Raw genomic sequence first — 26,283 nt, 5'->3', positions numbered from 1 at the left:
GGCTTATAGCTGGTACCAGGTACACAAGATACTGACCGTGTGGACCAACCCCTCAGACAGGGCTTATAGCTGGTACCAGGTACACAAGATACTGACCGTGTGGACCAACCCCTCAGACAGGGCTTATAGCTGGTACCAGGTACACAAGATACTGACCGTGTGGACCAACCCCTCAGACAGGGCTTATAGCTGGTACCAGGTACACAAGATACTGACCGTGTGGACCAACCCCTCAGACAGGGCTTATAGCTGGTACCAGGTACACAAGATACTGACCGTGTGGACCAACCCCTCAGACAGGGCTTATAGCTGGTACCAGGTACACAAGATACTGACCGTGTGGACCTACCCCTCAGACAGGGCTTATAGCTGGTACCAGGTACACAAGATACTGACCGTGTGGACCTACCCCTCAGACAGGGCTAATAGCTGGTACCAGGTACACACACACACACACACACACACACACACACACACACACACACACACACACACACACACACACACACACACACACACACACACACACACACACACACACTCCTATTCAACTCATGAGCTGAAATTGGAATTGAATTGGCCGAACCTCACAGGATGTAGAATTTGAGTGACAGGAAGTGTGTTATTACATCTGGCAGGTCACACTTCCAGATACCAAAATAATCTATATTATTATTTATTTATTTATTATTTAACATTTTATTTAACTAGTCAAGTCGGTTAAGAACAAATTCTTATTTTCAATGACGGCCCACATCCCTTTTCTCTGGAAACAGTGTTGATATTGTCTTTTAATAACCTTAGTGCTTAGAACAGGCCGTTGTTTATCCAACAACCGTGTCATTTGGTTGGCTTCTTTTTCAACATGTTCAGGGTCAACTTGAGGTTACACTAATGCATTCTGGGAAATGTAGTATTTGCCCTCCTCCATATTGAACAGAATGTATCAGTGATTAATGAAATGTAACATCTTTAAATATTCACATACAGGTTTTGTCAATATTTGATGTGCATGTATATAATATATTGATGTTTTATGATCAAAATATACGATGAGTGGACAAAATATTAGGAACACCCGCTCTTTCCATGACGTAGACTGACCAGGTGAATCCAGGTGAAAGCTATGATCCCTTATTGACGTCACTTGTTAAATCCACTTCAATCAGTGTAGATGAACTGCAATGCTGCTGGGTTTTTCCCATGTGTATCAAGAATGGTCCACCACCCAAAGGACATCCAGCCAATTTGACACTGTGGGAAGCATTGGAGTCAACATGGACCAGCGTCCCTGTGGAACGCTTTACACACCTTGTAGAGTCCATGACCCTGATGAATGGAGGCTGTTCTGGGGTCAAAGGGAGGGGGATGCAACTCAATATTAGGAAGGTGTTCTTAATGTTTTGTTCACTCAGTGTTTATCAGATTCAGTATCCTATTTCCTACTTCAATTCAAATTCAAGAAGTGTGTGTGTGTGTGTGTGTGTGTCTGTGTGTGTGTGTATGTGTGTGTGTGTGTGTGTGTGTGTGTGTCTGTGTGTGTGTGTGTGTGTGTGTGTGTGTGTGTGTGTGTGTGTGTGTGTGTGTGTGTGTGTGTGTGTGTGTGTGTGTGTGTGTGTGTGTGTGTGTGTGTGTGTGTGTGTGTGTGTGTGTGTGTGTGTGTGTGTGTGTGTGTGTGTGTGTGTGTGTGTGTGTGTGTGTTCTACCGCTGTGTATTTCAGCACCAGAAGGCTCATGAGGAACGCACCGGGTCGATGCTCTCCTTCTATGATGTTATCAGCGCTCAACGCGGAGCGCCGTCCGGCATCCGATCACTCCAGAACCGCTGTCTCACACCAGGACTCTACTATACACACCTAGAGAGATGGTTAACACACTACCCTGTTGACCAGGTACACACACCAGGACTCTACTATAGACACCTAGAGAGATGGTTAACACACCAGGACTCTACTATAGACACCTAGAGAGATGGTTAACACACCAGGACTCTACTATAGACACCTAGAGAGATGGTTAACACACCAGGACTCTACTATAGACACCTAGAGAGATGGTTAACACACCAGGACTCTACTATAGACACCTATAGAGATGGTTAACACACCAGGACTCTACTATAGACACCTAGAGAGATGGTTAACACACCAGGACTCTACTATAGACACCTAGAGAGATGGTTAACACACCAGGACTCTACTATAGACACCTAGAGAGATGGTTAACACACCAGGACTCTACTATAGACACCTAGAGAGATGGTTAACACACCAGGACTCTACTATAGACACCTAGAGAGATGGTTAACACACCAGGACTCTACTATAGACACCTAGAGAGATAGTTAACACACCAGGACTCTACTATAGACACATAGAGAGATGGTTAACACACCAGGACTCTACTATAGACACCTAGAGAGATGGTTAACACACCAGGACTCTACTAGAGACACCTAGAGAGATGGTTAACACACCAGGACTCTACTATAGACACCTAGAGAGATGGTTAACACACCAGGACTCTACTATAGACACCTAGAGAGATGGTTAACACACCAGGACTCTACTATAGACACCTAGAGAGATGGTTAACACACCAGGACTCTACTATAGACACCTAGAGAGATGGTTAACACACCAGGACTCTACTATAGACACCTAGAGAGATGGTTAACACACCAGGACTCTACTATAGACACCTAGAGAGATGGTTAACACACCAGGACTCTACTATAGACACCTAGAGAGATGGTTAACACACTACCCTGTTGACCAGGTACACACCAGGACTCTACTATAGACACCTAGAGAGATGGTTAACACACCAGGACTCTACTATAGACACCTAGAGAGATGGTTAACACACTACCCTGTTGACCAGGTACACACCAGGACTCTACTATAGACACCTAGAGAGATGGTTAACACACCAGGACTCTACTATAGACACCTAGAGAGATGGTTAACACACCAGGACTCTACTATAGACACCTAGAGAGATGGTTAACACACCAGGACTCTACTATAGACACCTAGAGAGATGGTTAACACACCAGGACTCTACTATAGACACCTAGACAGATGGTTAACACACCAGGACCCTACTATAGACACCTAGAGAGATGGTTAACACACCAGGACTCTACTATAGACACCTAGAGAGATGGTTAACACACCAGGACTCTACTATAGACACCTAGAGAGATGGTTAACACACCAGGACTCTACTATAGACACCTAGAGAGATGGTTAACACACCAGGACTCTACTATAGACACCTAGAGAAATGGTTAACACACCAGGACTCTACTATAGACACCTAGAGAGATGGTTAACACACCAGGACTCTATTATAGACACCTAGAGAGATGGTTAACACACCAGGACTCTACTATAGACACCTAGAGAGATGGTTAACACACCAGGACTCTACTATAGACACCTAGAGAGATGGTTAACACACCAGGACTCTACTATAGACACCAAGAGAGATGGTTAACACACCAGGACTCTACTATAGACAACTAGAGAGATGGTTAACACACTACCCTGTTGACCAGGTACACACACCAGGACTCTACTATAGACACCTAGAGAGATGGTTAACACACCAGGACTCTACTATAGACACCTAGAGAGATGGTTAACACACCAGGACTCTACTATAGACACCTAGAGAGATGGTTAACACACCAGGACTCTACTAGAGACACCTAGAGAGATGGTGAACACACCAGGACTCTACTATAGACACCTAGAGAGATGGTTAACACACCAGGACTCTACTATAGACACCGAGACAGAGGGTTAACACACCAGGACTCTACTATAGACACCTAGAGCGATGGTTAACACACCAGGACTCTACTATAGACACCTAGAGAGATGGTTAACACACCAGGACTCTACTATAGACACCTAGAGAGATGGTTAACACACCAGGACTCTACTATAGACACCTAGAGAGATGGTTAACACACCAGGACTCTACTATAGACACCTAGAAAGATGGTTAACACACCAGGACTCTACTATAGACACCTAGAGAGATGGTTAACACACTAGGACTCTACTATAGACACCTAGAGAGATGGTTAACACACCAGGACTCTACTATAGACACCTAGAGAGATGGTTAACACACCAGGACTCTACTATAGACACCTAGAGAGATGGTTAACACACTACCCTGTTGACCAGGTACACACCAGGACTCTACTATAGACACCTAGAGAGATGGTTAACACACCAGGACTCTACTATAGACACATAGAGAGATGGTTAACACACCAGGACTCTACTATAGACACCTAGAGAGATGGTTAACACACCAGGACTCTACTATAGACACCTAGAGAGATGGTTAACACACCAGGACTCTACTATAGACACCTAGACAGATGGTTAACACACCAGGACCCTACTATAGACACCTAGAGAGATGGTTAACACACCAGGACTCTACTATAGACACCTAGAGAGATGGTTAACACACCAGGACTCTACTATAGACACCTAGAGAGATGGTTAACACACCAGGACTCTACTATAGACACCAAGAGAGATGGTTAACACACCAGGACTCTACTATAGACACCTAGAGAGATGGTTAACACACCAGGACTCTACTATAGACACCTAGAGAGATGGTTAACACAGCAGGACTCTACTATAGACACCTAGAGAGATAGTTAACACACCAGGACTCTACTATAGACACCTAGAGAGATGGTTAACACACCAGGACTCTACTATAGACACCTAGAGAGATCGTTAACACACCAGGACTCTACTATAGACACCTAGAGAGATGGTTAACACACCAGGACTCTACTATAGACACCTAGAGAGATGGTTAACACACCAAGACTCTACTATAGACACCTAGAGAGATGGTTAACACACCAGGACTCTACTATAGACACCTAGAGAGATGGTTAACACACCAAGACTCTACTATAGACACCTAGAGAGATGGTTAACACACCAGGACTCTACTATAGACACCTAGAGAGATGGTTAACACACCAGGACTCTACTATAGACACCTAGAGAGATGGTTAACACACCAGGACTCTACTATAGACACCTATAGAGATGGTTAACACACCAGGACTCTACTATAGACACCTAGAGAGATGGTTAACACACCAGGACTCTACTATAGACACCTAGAGAGATGGTTAACACACCAGGACTCTACTATAGACACCTAGAGAGATGGTTAACACACCAGGACTCTACTATAGACACCTAGAGAGATCGTTAACACACCAGGACTCTACTATAGACACCTAGAGAGATGGTTAACACACCAGGACTCTACTATAGACACCTAGAGAGATGGTTAACACACCAAGACTCTACTATAGACACCTAGAGAGATGGTTAACACACCAGGACTCTACTATAGACACCTAGAGAGATGGTTAACACACCAAGACTCTACTATAGACACCTAGAGAGATGGTTAACACACCAGGACTCTACTATAGACACCTATAGAGATGGTTAACACACCAGGACTCTACTATAGACACCTAGAGAGATGGTTAACACACCAGGACTCTACTATAGACACCTAGAGAGATGGTTAACACACCAGGACTCTACTATAGACACCTAGAGAGATGGTTAACACACCAGGACTCTACTATAGACACCTAGAGAGATGGTTAACACACCAGGACTCTACTATAGACACCTAGAGAGATGGTTAACACACCAGGACTCTACTATAGACACCTAGAGAGATGGTTAACACACCAGGACTCTACTATAGACACCTAGAAAGATGGTTAACACACCAGGACTCTACTATAGACACCTAGAGAGATGGTTAACACACCAGGACTCTACTATAGACACCTAGAGAGATGGTTAACACACCAGGACTCTACTATAGACACCTAGAGAGATGGTTAACACACTACCCTGTTGACCAGGTACACACCAGGACTCTACTATAGACACCTAGAGAGATGGTTAACACACCAGGACTCTACTATAGACACCTAGAGAGATGGTTAACACACCAGGACTCTACTATAGACACCTAGAGAGATGGTTAACACACCAGGACTCTACTATAGACACCTAGACAGATGGTTAACACACCAGGACCCTACTATAGACACCTAGAGAGATGGTTAACACACCAGGACTCTACTATAGACACCTAGAGAGATGGTTAACACACCAGGACTCTACTATAGACACCTAGAGAGATGGTTAACACACCAGGACTCTACTATAGACACCTAGAGAGATGGTTAACACACCAGGACTCTACTATAGACACCTAGAGAAATGGTTAACACACCAGGACTCTACTATAGACACCTAGAGAGATGGTTAACACACCAGGACTCTACTATAGACACCTAGAGAGATGGTTAACACACCAAGACTCTACTATAGACACCTAGAGAGATGGTTAACACACCAGGACTCTACTATAGACACCTAGAGAGATCGTTAACACACCAGGACTCTACTATAGACACCTAGAGAGATGGTTAACACACCAGGACTCTACTATAGACACCTATAGAGATGGTTAACACACCAGGACTCTACTATAGACACCTAGAGAGATGGTTAACACACCAGGACTCTACTATAGACACCTAGAGAGATGGTTAACACACCAGGACTCTACTATAGACACCTAGAGAGATGGTTAACACACCAGGACTCTACTATAGACACCTAGAGAGATGGTTAACACACCAGGACTCTACTATAGACACCTAGACAGATGGTTAACACACCAGGACTCTACTATAGACACCTAGAGAGATGGTTAACACACCAGGACTCTACTATAGACACCTAGAGAGATGGTTAACACACCAGGACTCTACTATAGACACCTAGAGAGATGGTTAACACACCAGGACTCTACTATAGACACCTAGAGAGATGGTTAACACACCAGGACTCTACTATAGACACCTAGAAAGATGGTTAACACACCAGGACTCTACTATAGACACCTAGAGAGATGGTTAACACACTAGGACTCTACTATAGACACCTAGAGAGATGGTTAACACACCAGGACTCTACTATAGACACCTAGAGAGATGGTTAACACACCAGGACTCTACTATAGACACCTAGAGAGATGGTTAACACACTACCCTGTTGACCAGGTACACACCAGGACTCTACTATAGACACCTAGAGAGATGGTTAACACACCAGGACTCTACTATAGACACCTAGAGAGATGGTTAACACACCAGGACTCTACTATAGACACCTAGAGAGATGGTTAACACACCAGGACTCTACTATAGACACCTAGACAGATGGTTAACACACCAGGACCCTACTATAGACACCTAGAGAGATGGTTAACACACCAGGACTCTACTATAGACACCTAGAGAGATGGTTAACACACCAGGACTCTACTATAGACACCTAGAGAGATGGTTAACACACCAGGACTCTACTATAGACACCTAGAGAGATGGTTAACACACCAGGACTCTACTATAGACACCTAGAGAAATGGTTAACACACCAGGACTCTACTATAGACACCTAGAGAGATGGTTAACACACCAGGACTCTACTATAGACACCAAGAGAGATGGTTAACACACCAGGACTCTACTATAGACACCTAGAGAGATGGTTAACACACAAGGACTCTACTATAGACACCTAGAGAGATGGTTAACACAGCAGGACTCTACTATAGACACCTAGAGAGATAGTTAACACACCAGGACTCTACTATAGACACCTAGAGAGATGGTTAACACACCAGGACTCTACTATAGACACCTAGAGAGATGGTTAACACACCAGGACTCTACTATAGACACCTAGAGAGATGGTTAACACACCAGGACTCTACTATAGACACCTAGAGAGATGGTTAACACACCAAGACTCTACTATAGACACCTAGAGAGATGGTTAACACACCAGGACTCTACTATAGACACCTAGAGAGATGGTTAACACACCAAGACTCTACTATAGACACCTAGAGAGATGGTTAACACACCAGGACTCTACTATAGACACCTATAGAGATGGTTAACACACCAGGACTCTACTATAGACACCTAGAGAGATGGTTAACACACCAGGACTCTACTATAGACACCTAGAGAGATGGTTAACACACCAGGACTCTACTATAGACACCTAGAGAGATGGTTAACACACCAGGACTCTACTATAGACACCTAGAGAGATGGTTAACACACCAGGACTCTACTATAGACACCTAGACAGATGGTTAACACACCAGGACTCTACTATAGACACCTAGAGAGATGGTTAACACACCAGGACTCTACTATAGACACCTAGAGAGATGGTTAACACACCAGGACTCTACTATAGACACCTAGAGAGATGGTTAACACACCAGGACTCTACTATAGACACCTAAAGAGATGGTTAACACACCAGGACTCTACTATAGACACCTAGAAAGATGGTTAACACACCAGGACTCTACTATAGACACCTAGAGAGATGGTTAACACACCAGGACTCTACTATAGACACCTAAAGAGATGGTTAACACACCAGGACTCTACTATAGACACCTAGAAAGATGGTTAACACACCAGGACTCTACTATAGACACCTAGAGAGATGGTTAACACACCAGGACTCTACTATAGACACCTAAAGAGATGGTTAACACACCAGGACTCTACTATAGACACCTAGAGAGATGGTTAACACACCAGGACTCTACTATAGACACCTAGAGAGATGGTTAACACACCAGGACCCTACTATAGACACCTAGAGAGATGGTTAACACACCAGGACTCTACTATAGACACCTAGAGAGATGGTTAACACACTAGGACTCTACTATAGACACCTAGAGAGATGGTTAACACACCAGGACTCTACTATAGACACCTAGACAGATGGTTAACACACCAGGACCCTACTATAGACACCTAGAGAGATGGTTAACACACCAGGACTCTACTATAGACACCTAGAGAGATGGTTAACACACCAGGACTCTACTATAGACACCTAGAGAGATGGTTAACACACCAGGACTCTACTATAGACACCTAGAGAGATGGTTAACACACCAGGACTCTACTATAGACACCTAGAGAAATGGTTAACACACCAGGACTCTACTATAGACACCTAGAGAGATGGTTAACACACCAGGACTCTACTATAGACACCAAGAGAGATGGTTAACACACCAGGACTCTACTATAGACACCTAGAGAGATGGTTAACACACCAGGACTCTACTATAGACACCTAGAGAGATGGTTAACACAGCAGGACTCTACTATAGACACCTAGAGAGATCGTTAACACACCAGGACTCTACTATAGACACCTAGAGAGATGGTTAACACACCAGGACTCTACTATAGACACCTAGAGAGATGGTTAACACACCAAGACTCTACTATAGACACCTAGAGAGATGGTTAACACACCAGGACTCTACTATAGACACCTAGAGAGATGGTTAACACACCAAGACTCTACTATAGACACCTAGAGAGATGGTTAACACACCAGGACTCTACTATAGACACCTAGAGAGATGGTTAACACACCAGGACTCTACTATAGACACCTAGAGAGATGGTTAACACACCAGGACTCTACTATAGACACCTAGAGAGATGGTTAACACACCAGGACTCTACTATAGACACCTAGAGAGATGGTTAACACACCAGGACTCTACTATAGACACCTAGAGAGATGGTTAACACACCAGGACTCTACTATAGACACCTAGAGAGATGGTTAACACACCAGGACTCTACTATAGACACCTAGAGAGATGGTTAACACACCAGGACTCTACTATAGACACCTAGAGAGATGGTTAACACACCAGGACTCTACTATAGACACCTAGACAGATGGTTAACACACCAGGACTCTACTATAGACACCTAGAGAGATGGTTAACACACCAGGACTCTACTATAGACACCTAGAGAGATGGTTAACACACCAGGACTCTACTATAGACACCTAGAGAGATGGTTAACACACCAGGACTCTACTATAGACACCTAAAGAGATGGTTAACACACCAGGACTCTACTATAGACACCTAGAGAGATGGTTAACACACCAGGACTCTACTATAGACACCTAGAGAGATGGTTAACACACCAGGACTCTACTATAGACACATAGAGAGATGGTTAACACACCAGGACTCTACTATAGACACCTAGAGAGATGGTTAACACACTACCCTGTTGACCAGGTACACACCAGGACTCTACTATAGACACCTAGAGAGATGGTTAACACACCAGGACTCTACTATAGACACCTAGAGAGATGGTTAACACACCAGGACTCTACTATAGACACCTAGAGAGATGGTTAACACACCAGGACTCTACTATAGACACCTAGAGAGATGGTTAACACACCAGGACTCTACTATAGACACCTAGAGAGATAGTTAACACACCAGGACTCTACTATAGACACCTAGAGAGATGGTTAACACACCAGGACTCTACTATAGACACCTAGAGAGATGGTTAACACACCAGGACTCTACTATAGACACCTAGAGAGATGGTTAACACACCAGGACTCTACTATAGACACCTAGAGAGATGGTTAACACACCAGGACTCTACTATAGACACCTAGAGAGATGGTTAACACACCAGGACTCTACTATAGACACCTAGAGAGATGGTTAACACACCAGGACTCTACTATAGACACCTAGAGAGATGGTTAACACACCAGGACTCTACTATAGACACCTAGAGAGATGGTTAACACACCAGGACTCTACTATAGACACCTAGAGAGATGGTTAACACACCAGGACTCTACTATAGACACCTAGAGAGATGGTTAACACACTACCCTGTTGACCAGGTACACACCAGGACTCTACTATAGACACCTAGAGAGATAGTTAACACACCAGGACTCTACTATAGACACATAGAGAGATGGTTAACACACCAGGACTCTACTATAGACACCTAGAGAGATGGTTAACACACTACCCTGTTGACCAGGTACACACCAGGACTCTACTATAGACACCTAGAGAGATGGTTAACACACCAGGACTCTACTATAGACACCTAGAGAGATGGTTAACACACCAGGACTCTACTATAGACACCTAGAGAGATGGTTAACACACCAGGACTCTACTATAGACACCTAGAGAGATGGTTAACACACCAGGACTCTACTATAGACACCTAGAGAGATGGTTAACACACCAGGACTCTACTATAGACACCTAGAGAGATGGTTAACACACCAGGACTCTACTATAGACACCTAGAGAGATGGTTAACACACCAGGACTCTATTATAGACACCTAGAGAGATGGTTAACACACCAGGACTCTACTATAGACACATAGAGAGATGGTTAACACACCAGGACTCTACTATAGACACCTAGAGAGATGGTTAACACACCAGGACTCTACTATAGACACCTAGAGAAATGGTTAACACACCAGGACTCTACTATAGACACCTAGAGAGATGGTTAACACACCAGGACTCTACTATAGACACCAAGAGAGATGGTTAACACACCAGGACTCTACTATAGACACCTAGAGAGATGGTTAACACACCAGGACTCTACTATAGACACCTAGAGAGATGGTTAAGACACCAGGACTCTACTATAGACACCTAGAGAGATGGTTAACACACCAGGACTCTACTATAGACACCTAGAGAGATAGTTAACACACCAGGACTCTACTATAGACACCTAGAGAGATGGTTAACACAGCAGGACTCTACTATAGACACCTAGAGAGATGGTTAACACACCAGGACTCTACTATAGACACCTAGAGAGATGGTTAACACACCAGGACTCTATTATAGACACCTAGAGAGATGGTTAACACACCAGGACTCTACTATAGACACCTAGAGAGATGGTTAACACACCAGGACTCTACTATAGACACCTAGAGAGATAGTTAACACACCAGGACTCTACTATAGACACCTAGAGAGATGGTTAACACAGCAGGACTCTACTATAGACACCTAGAGAGATGGTTAACACACCAGGACTCTACTATAGACACCTAGAGAGATGGTTAACACACCAGGACTCTACTATAGACACCTAGAGAGATGGTTAACACACCAGGACTCTACTATAGACACCTAGAGAGATGGTTAACACACCAGGACTCTACTATAGACACCTAGAGAGATGGTTAACACACCAGGACTCTACTATAGACACCTAGAGAGATGGTTAACACACCAGGACTCTACTATAGACACCTAGAGAGATGGTTAACACACCAGGACTCTACTATAGACACCTAGAGAAATGGTTAACACACCAGGACTCTACTATAGACACCTAGAGAGATGGTTAACACACCAGGACTCTACTATAGACACCAAGAGAGATGGTTAACACACCAGGACTCTACTATAGACACCTAGAGAGATGGTTAACACAGCAGGACTCTACTATAGACACCTAGAGAGATAGTTAACACACCAGGACTCTACTATAGACACCTAGAGAGATGGTTAACACACCAGGACTCTACTATAGACACCTAGAGAGATGGTTAACACACCAGGACTCTACTATAGACACCTAGAGAGATGGTTAACACACCAGGACTCTACTATAGACACCTAGAGAGATGGTTAACACACCAGGACTCTACTATAGACACCTAGAGAGATGGTTAACACACCAGGACTCTACTATAGACACCTAGAGAGATGGTTAACACACCAGGACTCTACTATAGACACCTAGAGAGATGGTTAACACACCAGGACTCTACTATAGACACCTAGAGAGATGGTTAACACACCAGGACTCTATTATAGACACCTAGAGAGATGGTTAACACACCAGGACTCTACTATAGACACCTAGAGAGATGGTTAACACACCAGGACTCTACTATAGACACCTAGAGAGATAGTTAACACACCAGGACTCTACTATAGACACCTAGAGAGATGGTTAACACAGCAGGACTCTACTATAGACACCTAGAGAGATGGTTAACACACCAGGACTCTACTATAGACACCTAGAGAGATGGTTAACACACCAGGACTCTACTATAGACACCTAGAGAGATGGTTAACACACCAGGACTCTATTATAGACACCTAGAGAGATGGTTAACACACCAGGACTCTACTATAGACACCTAGAGAGATGGTTAACACACCAGGACTCTACTATAGACACCTAGAGAGATGGTTAAGACACCAGGACTCTACTATAGACACCTAGAGAGATGGTTAACACACCAGGACTCTACTATAGACACCTAGAGAGATGGTTAACACACCAGGACTCTATTATAGACACCTAGAGAGATGGTTAACACACCAGGACTCTACTATAGACACCTAGAGAGATGGTTAACACACCAGGACTCTACTATAGACACCTAGAGAGATGGTTAACACACCAGGACTCTACTATAGACACCTAGAGAGGTGGTTAACACACCAGGACTCTACTATAGACACCTAGAGAGATGGTTAACACACCAGGACTCTATTATAGACACCTAGAGAGATGGTTAACACACCAGGACTCTACTATAGACACCTAGAGAGATGGTTAACACACCAGGACTCTACTATAGACACCTAGAGAGATGGTTAACACACTACCCTGTTGACCAGGTACACACACCAGGACTCTACTATAGACACCTAGAGAGATGGTTAACACACTACCCTGTTGACCAGGTACACACCAGGACTCTACTATAGACACCTAGAGAGGTGGTTAACACACCAGGACTCTACTATAGACACCTAGAGAGATGGTTAACACACCAGGACTCTACTATAGACACCAAGAGAGATGGTTAACACACCAGGACTCTACTATAGACACCTAGAGAGATGGTTAACACACCAGGACTCTACTATAGACACCTAGAGAGATGGTTAACACACCAGGACTCTACTATAGACACCTAGAGAGATGGTTAACACACCAGGACTCTACTATAGACACCTAGAGAGGTGGTTAACACACCAGGACTCTACTATAGACACCTAGAGAGATGGTTAACACACCAGGACTCTACTATAGACACCAAGAGAGATGGTTAACACACCAGGACTCTACTATAGACACCTAGAGAGATGGTTAACACACCAGGACTCTACTATAGACACCTAGAGAGATGGTTAACACACCAGGACTCTACTATAGACACCTAGAGAGATGGTTAACACACCAGGACTCTACTATAGACACCTAGAGAGATGGTTAACACACCAGGACTCTACTATAGACACCTAGAGAGGTGGTTAACACACCAGGACTCTACTATAGACACCTAGAGAGATGGTTAACACACCAGGACTCTACTATAGACACCTAGAGAGATGGTTAACACACCAGGACTCTACTATAGACACCTAGAGAGATGGTTAACACACCAGGACTCTACTATAGACACCTAGACAGATGGTTAACACACCAGGACTCTACTATAGACACCTAGAGAGATGGTTAACACACCAGGACTCTACTATAGACACCTAGAGAGATGGTTAACACACCAGGACTCTACTATAGACACCTAGAGAGATGGTTAACACACCAGGACTCTACTATAGACACCTAGACAGATGGTTAACACACCAGGACTCTACTATAGACACCTAGAGAGATGGTTAACACACCAGGACTCTACTATAGACACCTAGAGAGATGGTTAACACACCAGGACTCTACTATAGACACCTAGAAAGATGGTTAACACACCAGGACTCTACTATAGACACCTAGAGAGATGGTTAACACACCAGGACTCTACTATAGACACCTAGAGAGATGGTTAACACACCAGGACTCTACTATAGACACCTAGAGAGATGGTTAACACACTAGGACTCTACTATAGACACCTAGAGAGATGGTTAACACACCAGGACTCTACTATAGACACCTAGAGAGATGGTTAACACACCAGGACTCTACTATAGACACCTAGAGAGATGGTTAACACACCAGGACTCTACTATAGACACCTAGAGAGATGGTTAACACACCAGGACTCTACTATAGACACCTAGAGAGATGGTTAACACACCAGGACTCTACTATAGACACCTAGAGAGATGGTTAACACACCAGGACTCTACTATAGACACCTAGAGAGATGGTTAACACACCAGGACTCTACTATAGACACCTAGAGAGATGGTTAACACACCAGGACTCTACTATAGACACCTAGAGAGATGGTTAACACACTACCCTGTTGACCAGGTACACACCAGGACTCTACTATAGACACCTAGAGAGATGGTTAACACACCAGGACTCTACTATAGACACCTAGACAGATGGTTAACACACCAGGACCCTACTATAGACACCTAGAGAGATGGTTAACACACCAGGACTCTACTATAGACACCTAGAGAGATGGTTAACACACCAGGACTCTACTATAGACACCTAGAGAGATGGTTAACACACCAGGACTCTACTATAGACACCTAGAGAGATGGTTAACACACCAAGACTCTACTATAGACACCTAGAGAGATGGTTAACACACCAGGACTCTACTATAGACACCTAGAGAGATGGTTAACACACCAGGACTCTACTATAGACACCTAGAGAGATGTTTAACACACCAGGACTCTACTATAGACACCTAGAGAGATGGTTAACACACCAGGACTCTACTATAGACACCTAGAGAGATGGTTAACACACCAGGACTCTACTATAGACACCTAGAGAGATGGTTAACACACCAGGACTCTACTATAGACACCTAGAGAGATGGTTAACACAGCAGGACTCTACTATAGACACCTAGAGAGATAGTTAACACACCAGGACTCTACTATAGACACCTAGAGAGATGGTTAACACACCAGGACTCTACTATAGACACCTAGAGAGATCGTTAACACACCAGGACTCTACTATAGACACCTAGAGAGATGGTTAACACACCAAGACTCTACTATAGACACCTAGAGAGATGGTTAACACACCAGGACTCTACTATAGACACCTAGAGAAATGGTTAACACACCAGGACTCTACTATAGACACCTAGAGAGATGGTTAACACACCAGGACTCTACTATAGACACCTAGAGAGATGGTTAACACACTACCCTGTTGACCAGGTACACACCAGGACTCTACTATAGACACCTAGAGAGGTGGTTAACACACCAGGACTCTACTATAGACACCTAGAGAGATGGTTAACACACCAGGACTCTACTATAGACACCTAGAGAGATGGTTAACACACCAGGACTCTACTATAGACACCTAGAGAGATGGTTAACACACCAGGACTCTACTATAGACACCTAGAGAGATGGTTAACACACCAGGACTCTACTATAGACACCTAGAGAGATGGTTAACACACCAGGACTCTACTATAGACACCTAGAGAGATGGTTAACACACCAGGACTCTACTATAGACACCTAGAGAGGTGGTTAACACACCAGGACTCTACTATAGACACCTAGAGAGATGGTTAACACACCAGGACTCTACTATAGACACCTAGAGAGATGGTTAACACACCAAGACTCTACTATAGACACCTAGAGAGATGGTTAACACACCAGGACTCTACTATAGACACCTAGAGAGATCGTTAACACACCAGGACTCTACTATAGACACCTAGAGAGATGGTTAACACACCAGGACTCTACTATAGACACCTAGAGAGATAGTTAACACACCAGGACTCTACTATAGACACCTAGAGAGATGGTTAACACACCAGGACTCTACTATAGACACCTAGAGAGATGGTTAACACACCAGGACTCTACTATAGACACCTAGAGAGATGGTTAACACACCAGGACTCTATTATAGACACCTAGAGAGATGGTTAACACACCAGGACTCTACTATAGACACCTAGAGAGATGGTTAACACACCAGGACTCTACTATAGACACCTAGAGAGATGGTTAACACACCAGGACTCTACTATAGACACCTAGAGAGATGGTTAACACACCAGGACTCTACTATAGACACCTAGAGAGATGGTTAACACACCAGGACTCTACTATAGACACCTAGAGAGATGGTTAACACACTACCCTGTTGACCAGGTACACACCAGGACTCTACTATAGACACCTAGAGAGATGGTTAACACACCAGGACTCTACTATAGACACCTAGACAGATGGTTAACACACCAGGACCCTACTATAGACACCTAGAGAGATGGTTAACACACCAGGACTCTACTATAGACACCTAGAGAGATGGTTAACACACCAGGACTCTACTATAGACACCTAGAGAGATGGTTAACACACCAGGACTCTACTATAGACACCTAGAGAGATGGTTAACACACCAAGACTCTACTATAGACACCTAGAGAGATGGTTAACACACCAGGACTCTACTATAGACACCTAGAGAGATGGTTAACACACCAGGACTCTACTATAGACACCTAGAGAGATGTTTAACACACCAGGACTCTACTATAGACACCTAGAGAGATGGTTAACACACCAGGACTCTACTATAGACACCTAGAGAGATGGTTAACACACCAGGACTCTACTATAGACACCTAGAGAGATGGTTAACACACCAGGACTCTACTATAGACACCTAGAGAGATGGTTAACACAGCAGGACTCTACTATAGACACCTAGAGAGATAGTTAACACACCAGGACTCTACTATAGACACCTAGAGAGATGGTTAACACACCAGGACTCTACTATAGACACCTAGAGAGATGGTTAACACACCAGGACTCTACTATAGACACCTAGAGAGATGGTTAACACACCAGGACTCTACTATAGACACCTAGAGAGATCGTTAACACACCAGGACTCTACTATAGACACCTAGAGAGATGGTTAACACACCAAGACTCTACTATAGACACCTAGAGAGATGGTTAACACACCAGGACTCTACTATAGACACCTAGAGAAATGGTTAACACACCAGGACTCTACTATAGACACCTAGAGAGATGGTTAACACACCAGGACTCTACTATAGACACCTAGAGAGATGGTTAACACACTACCCTGTTGACCAGGTACACACCAGGACTCTACTATAGACACCTAGAGAGGTGGTTAACACACCAGGACTCTACTATAGACACCTAGAGAGATGGTTAACACACCAGGACTCTACTATAGACACCTAGAGAGATGGTTAACACACCAGGACTCTACTATAGACACCTAGAGAGATGGTTAACACACCAGGACTCTACTATAGACACCTAGAGAGATGGTTAACACACCAGGACTCTACTATAGACACCTAGAGAGATGGTTAACACACCAGGACTCTACTATAGACACCTAGAGAGATGGTTAACACACCAGGACTCTACTATAGACACCTAGAGAGGTGGTTAACACACCAGGACTCTACTATAGACACCTAGAGAGATGGTTAACACACCAGGACTCTACTATAGACACCTAGAGAGATGGTTAACACACCAAGACTCTACTATAGACACCTAGAGAGATGGTTAACACACCAGGACTCTACTATAGACACCTAGAGAGATCGTTAACACACCAGGACTCTACTATAGACACCTAGAGAGATGGTTAACACACCAGGACTCTACTATAGACACCTAGAGAGATAGTTAACACACCAGGACTCTACTATAGACACCTAGAGAGATGGTTAACACACCAGGACTCTACTATAGACACCTAGAGAGATGGTTAACACACCAGGACTCTACTATAGACACCTAGAGAGATGGTTAACACACCAGGACTCTACTATAGACACCTAGAGAGATGGTTAACACACCAGGACTCTACTATAGACACCTAGAGAGATGGTTAACACACCAGGACTCTACTATAGACACCTAGAGAGATGGTTAACACACCAGGACTCTATTATAGACACCTAGAGAGATGGTTAACACACCAGGACTCTACTATAGACACCTAGAGAGATGGTTAACACACCAGGACTCTACTATAGACACCTAGAGAGATGGTTAACACACCAGGACTCTACTATAGACACCTAGAGAGATGGTTAACACACCAGGACTCTACTATAGACACCTAGAGAGATGGTTAACACACCAAGACTCTACTATAGACACCTAGAGAGATGGTTAACACACCAGGACTCTACTATAGACACCTAGAGAGATGGTTAACACACCAGGACTCTACTATAGACACCTAGAGAGATGGTTAACACACCAGGACTCTACTATAGACACCTAGAGAGATGGTTAACACACCAGGACTCTACTATAGACACCTAGAGAGATGGTTAACACACCAGGACTCTACTATAGACACCTAGAGAGATGGTTAACACACCAGGACTCTACTATAGACACCTAGAGAGATGGTTAACACACTACCCTGTTGACCAGGTACACACCAGGACTCTACTATAGACACCTAGAGAGATGGTTAACACACCAGGACTCTACTATAGACACCTAGAGAGATGGTTAACACACCAGGACTCTACTATAGACACCTAGAGAGATGGTTAACACACCAGGACTCTACTATAGACACCTAGACAGATGGTTAACACACCAGGACTCTACTATAGACACCTAGAGAGATGGTTAACACACCAGGACTCTACTATAGACACCTAGAGAGATGGTTAACACACCAGGACTCTACTATAGACACCTAGAGAGATCGTTAACACACCAGGACTCTACTATAGACACCTAGAGAGATGGTTAACACACCAGGACTCTACTATAGACACCTAGAGAGATGGTTAACACACCAAGACTCTACTATAGACACCTAGAGAGATGGTTAACACACCAGGACTCTACTATAGACACCTAGAGAGATGGTTAACACACCAAGACTCTACTATAGACACCTAGAGAGATGGTTAACACACCAGGACTCTACTATAGACACCTATAGAGATGGTTAACACACCAGGACTCTACTATAGACACCTAGAGAGATGGTTAACACACCAGGACTCTACTATAGACACCTAGAGAGATGGTTAACACACCAGGACTCTACTATAGACACCTAGAGAGATGGTTAACACACCAGGACTCTACTATAGACACCTAGAGAGATGGTTAACACACCAGGACTCTACTATAGACACCTAGACAGATGGTTAACACACCAGGACTCTACTATAGACACCTAGAGAGATGGTTAACACACCAGGACTCTACTATAGACACCTAGAGAGATGGTTAACACACCAGGACTCTACTATAGACACCTAGAGAGATGGTTAACACACCAGGACTCTACTATAGACACCTAAAGAGATGGTTAACACACCAGGACTCTACTATAGACACCTAGAAAGATGGTTAACACACCAGGACTCTACTATAGACACCTAGAGAGATGGTTAACACACCAGGACTCTACTATAGACACCTAAAGAGATGGTTAACACACCAGGACTCTACTATAGACACCTAGAAAGATGGTTAACACACCAGGACTCTACTATAGACACCTAGAGAGATGGTTAACACACCAGGACTCTACTATAGACACCTAAAGAGATGGTTAACACACCAGGACTCTACTATAGACACCTAGAGAGATGGTTAACACACCAGGACTCTACTATAGACACCTAGAGAGATGGTTAACACACCAGGACCCTACTATAGACACCTAGAGAGATGGTTAACACACCAGGACTCTACTATAGACACCTAGAGAGATGGTTAACACACTAGGACTCTACTATAGACACCTAGAGAGATGGTTAACACACCAGGACTCTACTATAGACACCTAGACAGATGGTTAACACACCAGGACCCTACTATAGACACCTAGAGAGATGGTTAACACACCAGGACTCTACTATAGACACCTAGAGAGATGGTTAACACACCAGGACTCTACTATAGACACCTAGAGAGATGGTTAACACACCAGGACTCTACTATAGACACCTAGAGAGATGGTTAACACACCAGGACTCTACTATAGACACCTAGAGAAATGGTTAACACACCAGGACTCTACTATAGACACCTAGAGAGATGGTTAACACACCAGGACTCTACTATAGACACCAAGAGAGATGGTTAACACACCAGGACTCTACTATAGACACCTAGAGAGATGGTTAACACACCAGGACTCTACTATAGACACCTAGAGAGATGGTTAACACAGCAGGACTCTACTATAGACACCTAGAGAGATGGTTAACACACCAGGACTCTACTAGAGACACCTAGAGAGATGGTTAACACACCAGGACTCTACTATAGACACCTAGAGAGATGGTTAACACACCAGGACTCTACTATAGACACCTAGAGAGATGGTTAACACACCAGGACTCTACTATAGACACCTAGAGAGATGGTTAACACACCAGGACTCTACTATAGACACCTAGAGAGATGGTTAACACACCAGGACTCTACTATAGACACCTAGAGAGATGGTTAACACACTACCCTGTTGACCAGGTACACACCAGGACTCTACTATAGACACCTAGAGAGATGGTTAACACACCAGGACTCTACTATAGACACCTAGAGAGATGGTTAACACACCAGGACTCTACTATAGACACCTAGAGAGATGGTTAACACACCAGGACTCTACTATAGACACCTAGAGAGATAGTTAACACACCAGGACTCTACTATAGACACCTAGAGAGATAGTTAACACACCAGGACTCTACTATAGACACCTAGAGAGATGGTTAACACAGCAGGACTCTACTATAGACACTTAGAGAGATGGTTAACACACCAGGACTCTACTATAGACACCTAGAGAGATGGTTAACACACCAGGACTCTACTATAGACACCTAGAGAGATGGTTAACACACCAGGACTCTACTATAGACACCTAGAGAGATAGTTAACACACCAGGACTCTACTATAGACACCTAGAGAGATGGTTAACACACTACCCTGTTGACCAGGTACACACACCAGGACTCTACTATAGACACCTAGAGAGATGGTTAACACACTACCCTGTTGACCAGGTACACACCAGGACTCTACTATAGACACCTAGAGAGATGGTTAACACACCAGGACTCTACTATAGACACCTAGAGAGATGGTTAACACACCAGGACTCTACTATAGACACCTAGAGAGATGGTTAAGACACCAGGACTCTACTATAGACACCTAGAGAGATGGTTAACACACCAGGACTCTACTATAGACACCTAGAGAGATGGTTAACACACCAGGATTCTACTATAGACACCTAGAGAGATGGTTAACACACCAGGACTCTACTATAGACACCTAGAGAGATGGTTAACACACCAGGACTCTACTATAGACACCTAGAGAGATGGTTAACACACCAGGACTCTACTATAGACACCTAGAGAGATGGTTAACACAGCAGGACTCTACTATAGACACCTAGAGAGATGGTTAACACACCAGGACTCTACTATAGACACCTAGAGAGATGGTTAACACACCAGGACTCTACTATAGACACCTAGAGAGATGGTTAACACACCAGGACTCTACTATAGACACCTAGAGAGATGGTTAACACACCAGGACTCTACTATAGACACCTAGAGAGATGGTTAACACACCAAGACTCTACTATAGACACCTAGAGAGATGGTTAACACACCAGGACTCTACTATAGACACCTAGAGAGATGGTTAACACACCAGGACTCTACTATAGACACCTAGAGAGATGGTTAACACACCAGGACTCTACTATAGACACCTAGAGAGATGGTTAACACACCAGGACTCTACTATAGACACCTAGAGAGATGGTTAACACACCAGGACTCTACTATAGACACCTAGAGAGATGGTTAACACACCAGGACTCTACTATAGACACCTAGAGAGATGGTTAACACACCAGGACTCTACTATAGACACCTAGAGAGATGGTTAACACACCAGGACTCTACTATAGACACCTAGAGAGATGGTTAACACACCAGGACTCTACTATAGACACCTAGAGAGATGGTTAACACACCAGGACTCTACTATAGACACCTAGAGAGATGGTTAACACACCAGGACTCTACTATAGACACCTAGAGAGATGGTTAACACACCAGGACTCTACTATAGACACCTAGAGAGATGGTTAACACACCAGGACTCTACTATAGACACCTAGAGAGATGGTTAACACACCAGGACTCTACTATAGACACCTAGAGAGATGGTTAACACACCAGGACTCTACTATAGACACCTAGAGAGATGGTTAACACACCAGGACTCTACTATAGACACCTAGAGAGATGGTTAACACACCAGGACTCTACTATAGACACCTAGAGAGATGGTTAACACACCAGGACTCTACTATAGACACCTAGAGAGATGGTTAACACACCAGGACTCTACTATAGACACCTAGAGAGATGGTTAACACACCAGGACTCTACTATAGACACCTAGAGAGATGGTTAACACACCAGGACTCTACTATAGACACCTAGAGAGATGGTTAACACACCAGGACTCTACTATAGACACCTAGAGAGATGGTTAAGACACCAGGACTCTACTATAGACACCTAGAGAGATGGTTAACACACCAGGACTCTGCTATAGACACCTAGAGAGATGGTTAACACACCAGGACTCTACTATAGACACCTAGAGAGATGGTTAACACACCAGGACTCTACTATAGACACCAAGAGAGATGGTTAACACACCAGGACTCTACTATAGAGACCTAGAGAGATGGTTAACACACCAGGACTCTACTATAGAGACCTAGAGAGATGGTTAACACACCAGGACTCTACTATAGACACCTAGAGAAATGGTTAACACACCAGGACTCTACTATAGACACCTAGAGAGATGGTTAACACACCAGGACTCTACTATAGACACCTAGAGAGATGGTTAACACACCAGGACTCTACTATAGACACCTAGAGAGATGGTTAACACACCAGGACTCTACTATACACACCTAGAGAGATGGTTAACACACCAGGACTCTACTATAGACACCTAGAGAGATGGTTAAGACACCAGGACTCTACTATAGACACCTAGAGAGATGGTTAACACACCAGGACTCTGCTATAGACACCTAGAGAGATGGTTAACACACCAGGACTCTACTATAGACACCTAGAGAGATGGTTAACACACCAGGACTCTACTATAGACACCTAGCGAGATGGTTAACACACCAGGACTCTACTATAGACACCTAGAGAGATGGTTAACACACCAGGACTCTACTATAGACACCTAGAGAGATGGTTAACACACCAGGACTCTACTATAGACACCTAGAGAGATGGTTAACACACCAGGACTCTACTATAGACACCTAGAGAGATGGTTAACACACCAGGACTCTACTATAGACACCTAGAGAGATGGTTAACACACCAGGACTCTACTATAGACACCTAGAGAGATGGTTAACACACCAGGACTCTACTATAGACACCTAGAGAGATGGTCAACACACCAGGACTCTACTATAGACACCTAGAGAGATGGTTAACACACCAGGACTCTACTAGACACGTAGAGAGATGGTTAACACACCAGGACTCTACTATAGACACCTAGAGAGATGGTTAACACACCATGACTCTACTATAGACACCTAGAGAGATGGTTAACACACCAGGACTCTACTATAGACACCCAGAGAGATGGTTAACACACCAGGACTCTACTATAGACACCTAGAGAGATGGTTAACACACCAGGACTCTACTATAGACACCTAGAGAGATGGTTAACACACCAGGACTCTACTATAGACACCTAGAGAGATGGTTAACACACCAGGACTCTACTATAGACACCTAGAGAGATGGTTAACACACCAGGACTCTACTATAGACACCTAGAGAGATGGTTAACACACCAGGACTCTACTATAGACACCTAGAGAGATGGTTAACACACCAGGACTCTACTATAGACACCTAGAGAGATGGTTAACACACCAGGACTCTACTATAGACACCTAGAGAGATGGTTAACACACCAGGACTCTACTATAGACACCTAGACATATGGTTAACACACCAGGACTCTACTATAGACACCCAGAGAGATGGTTAACACACCAGGACTCTACTATAGACACATAGAGAGATGGTTAACACACCAGGACTCTACTATAGACACCTAGAGAGATGGTTAACACACCAGGACTCTACTATAGACACCTAGAGAGATGGTTAACACACCAGGACTCTACTATAGACACCTAGAGAGATGGTTACCACACCAGGACTCTACTATAGACACCTAGAGAGATGGTTAACACACCAGGACTCTACTATAGACACCTAGAGAGATGGTTAAGACACCAGGACTCTACTATAGACACCTAGAGAGATGGTTAACACACCAGGACTCTACTATAGACACCCAGAGAGATGGTTAACACACCAGGACTCTACTATAGACACATAGAGAGATGGTTAACACACCAGGACTCTACTATAGACACCTAGAGAGATGGTTAACACACCAGGACTCTACTATAGACACCTAGAGAGATGGTTAACACACCAGGACTCTACTATAGACACCTAGACATATGGTTAACACACCAGGACTCTACTATAGACACCTAGAGAGATGGTTAACACACCAGGACTCTACTATAGACACCTAGAGAGATGGTTAACACACCAGGACTCTACTATAGACACCTAGAGAGATGGTTAACACACCAGGACTCTACTATAGACACCTAGAGAGATGGTTAACACACCAGGACTCTACTATAGACACCTAGAGAGATGGTTAACACACCAGGACTCTACTATAGACACCTAGAGAGATGGTTAACACACCAGGACTCTACTATAGACACCTAGAGAGATGGTTAACACACCAGGACTCTACTATAGACACCTAGAGAGATGGTTAACACACCAGGACTCTACTATAGACACCTAGAGAGATGTTTAACACACCAGGACTCTACTATAGACACCTAGAGAGATGGTTAACACACCAGGACTCTACTATAGACACCTAGAGAGATGGTTAACACACCAGGACTCTACTATAGACACCTAGAGAGATGGTTAACACACCAGGACTCTACTATAGACACCTAGAGAGATGGTTAACACACCAGGACTCTACTATAGACACCTAGAGAGATGGTTAACACACCAGGACTCTACTATAGACACCTAGAGAGATGGTTAACACACCAGGACTCTACTATAGACACCTAGCGAGATGGTTAAC

The 26,283-nt window shown here is 43.9% G+C and overlaps 1 protein-coding gene across 1 annotated transcript in view; it reads left to right on the top strand.

Moving 5' to 3' along the window:
• ndst3 (N-deacetylase/N-sulfotransferase (heparan glucosaminyl) 3) overlaps window positions 1-26,283 on the top strand; it is a 154,574-nt gene that overhangs the window by 106,715 nt on the left and 21,576 nt on the right. Inside the window, exon 13 of the mRNA XM_071408621.1 lies at window positions 1,722-1,892. Coding sequence (XP_071264722.1) covers window positions 1,722-1,892 — 171 coding nt within the window. The remainder of the gene's footprint in view (window positions 1-1,721; window positions 1,893-26,283) is intronic.

This window comes from Salvelinus alpinus, chromosome 6 (assembly GCF_045679555.1).
Source record: "Salvelinus alpinus chromosome 6, SLU_Salpinus.1, whole genome shotgun sequence".
NCBI lineage: Eukaryota > Metazoa > Chordata > Actinopteri > Salmoniformes > Salmonidae > Salvelinus > Salvelinus alpinus.
This window is presented reverse-complemented; position numbering and strand designations above follow the sequence as displayed.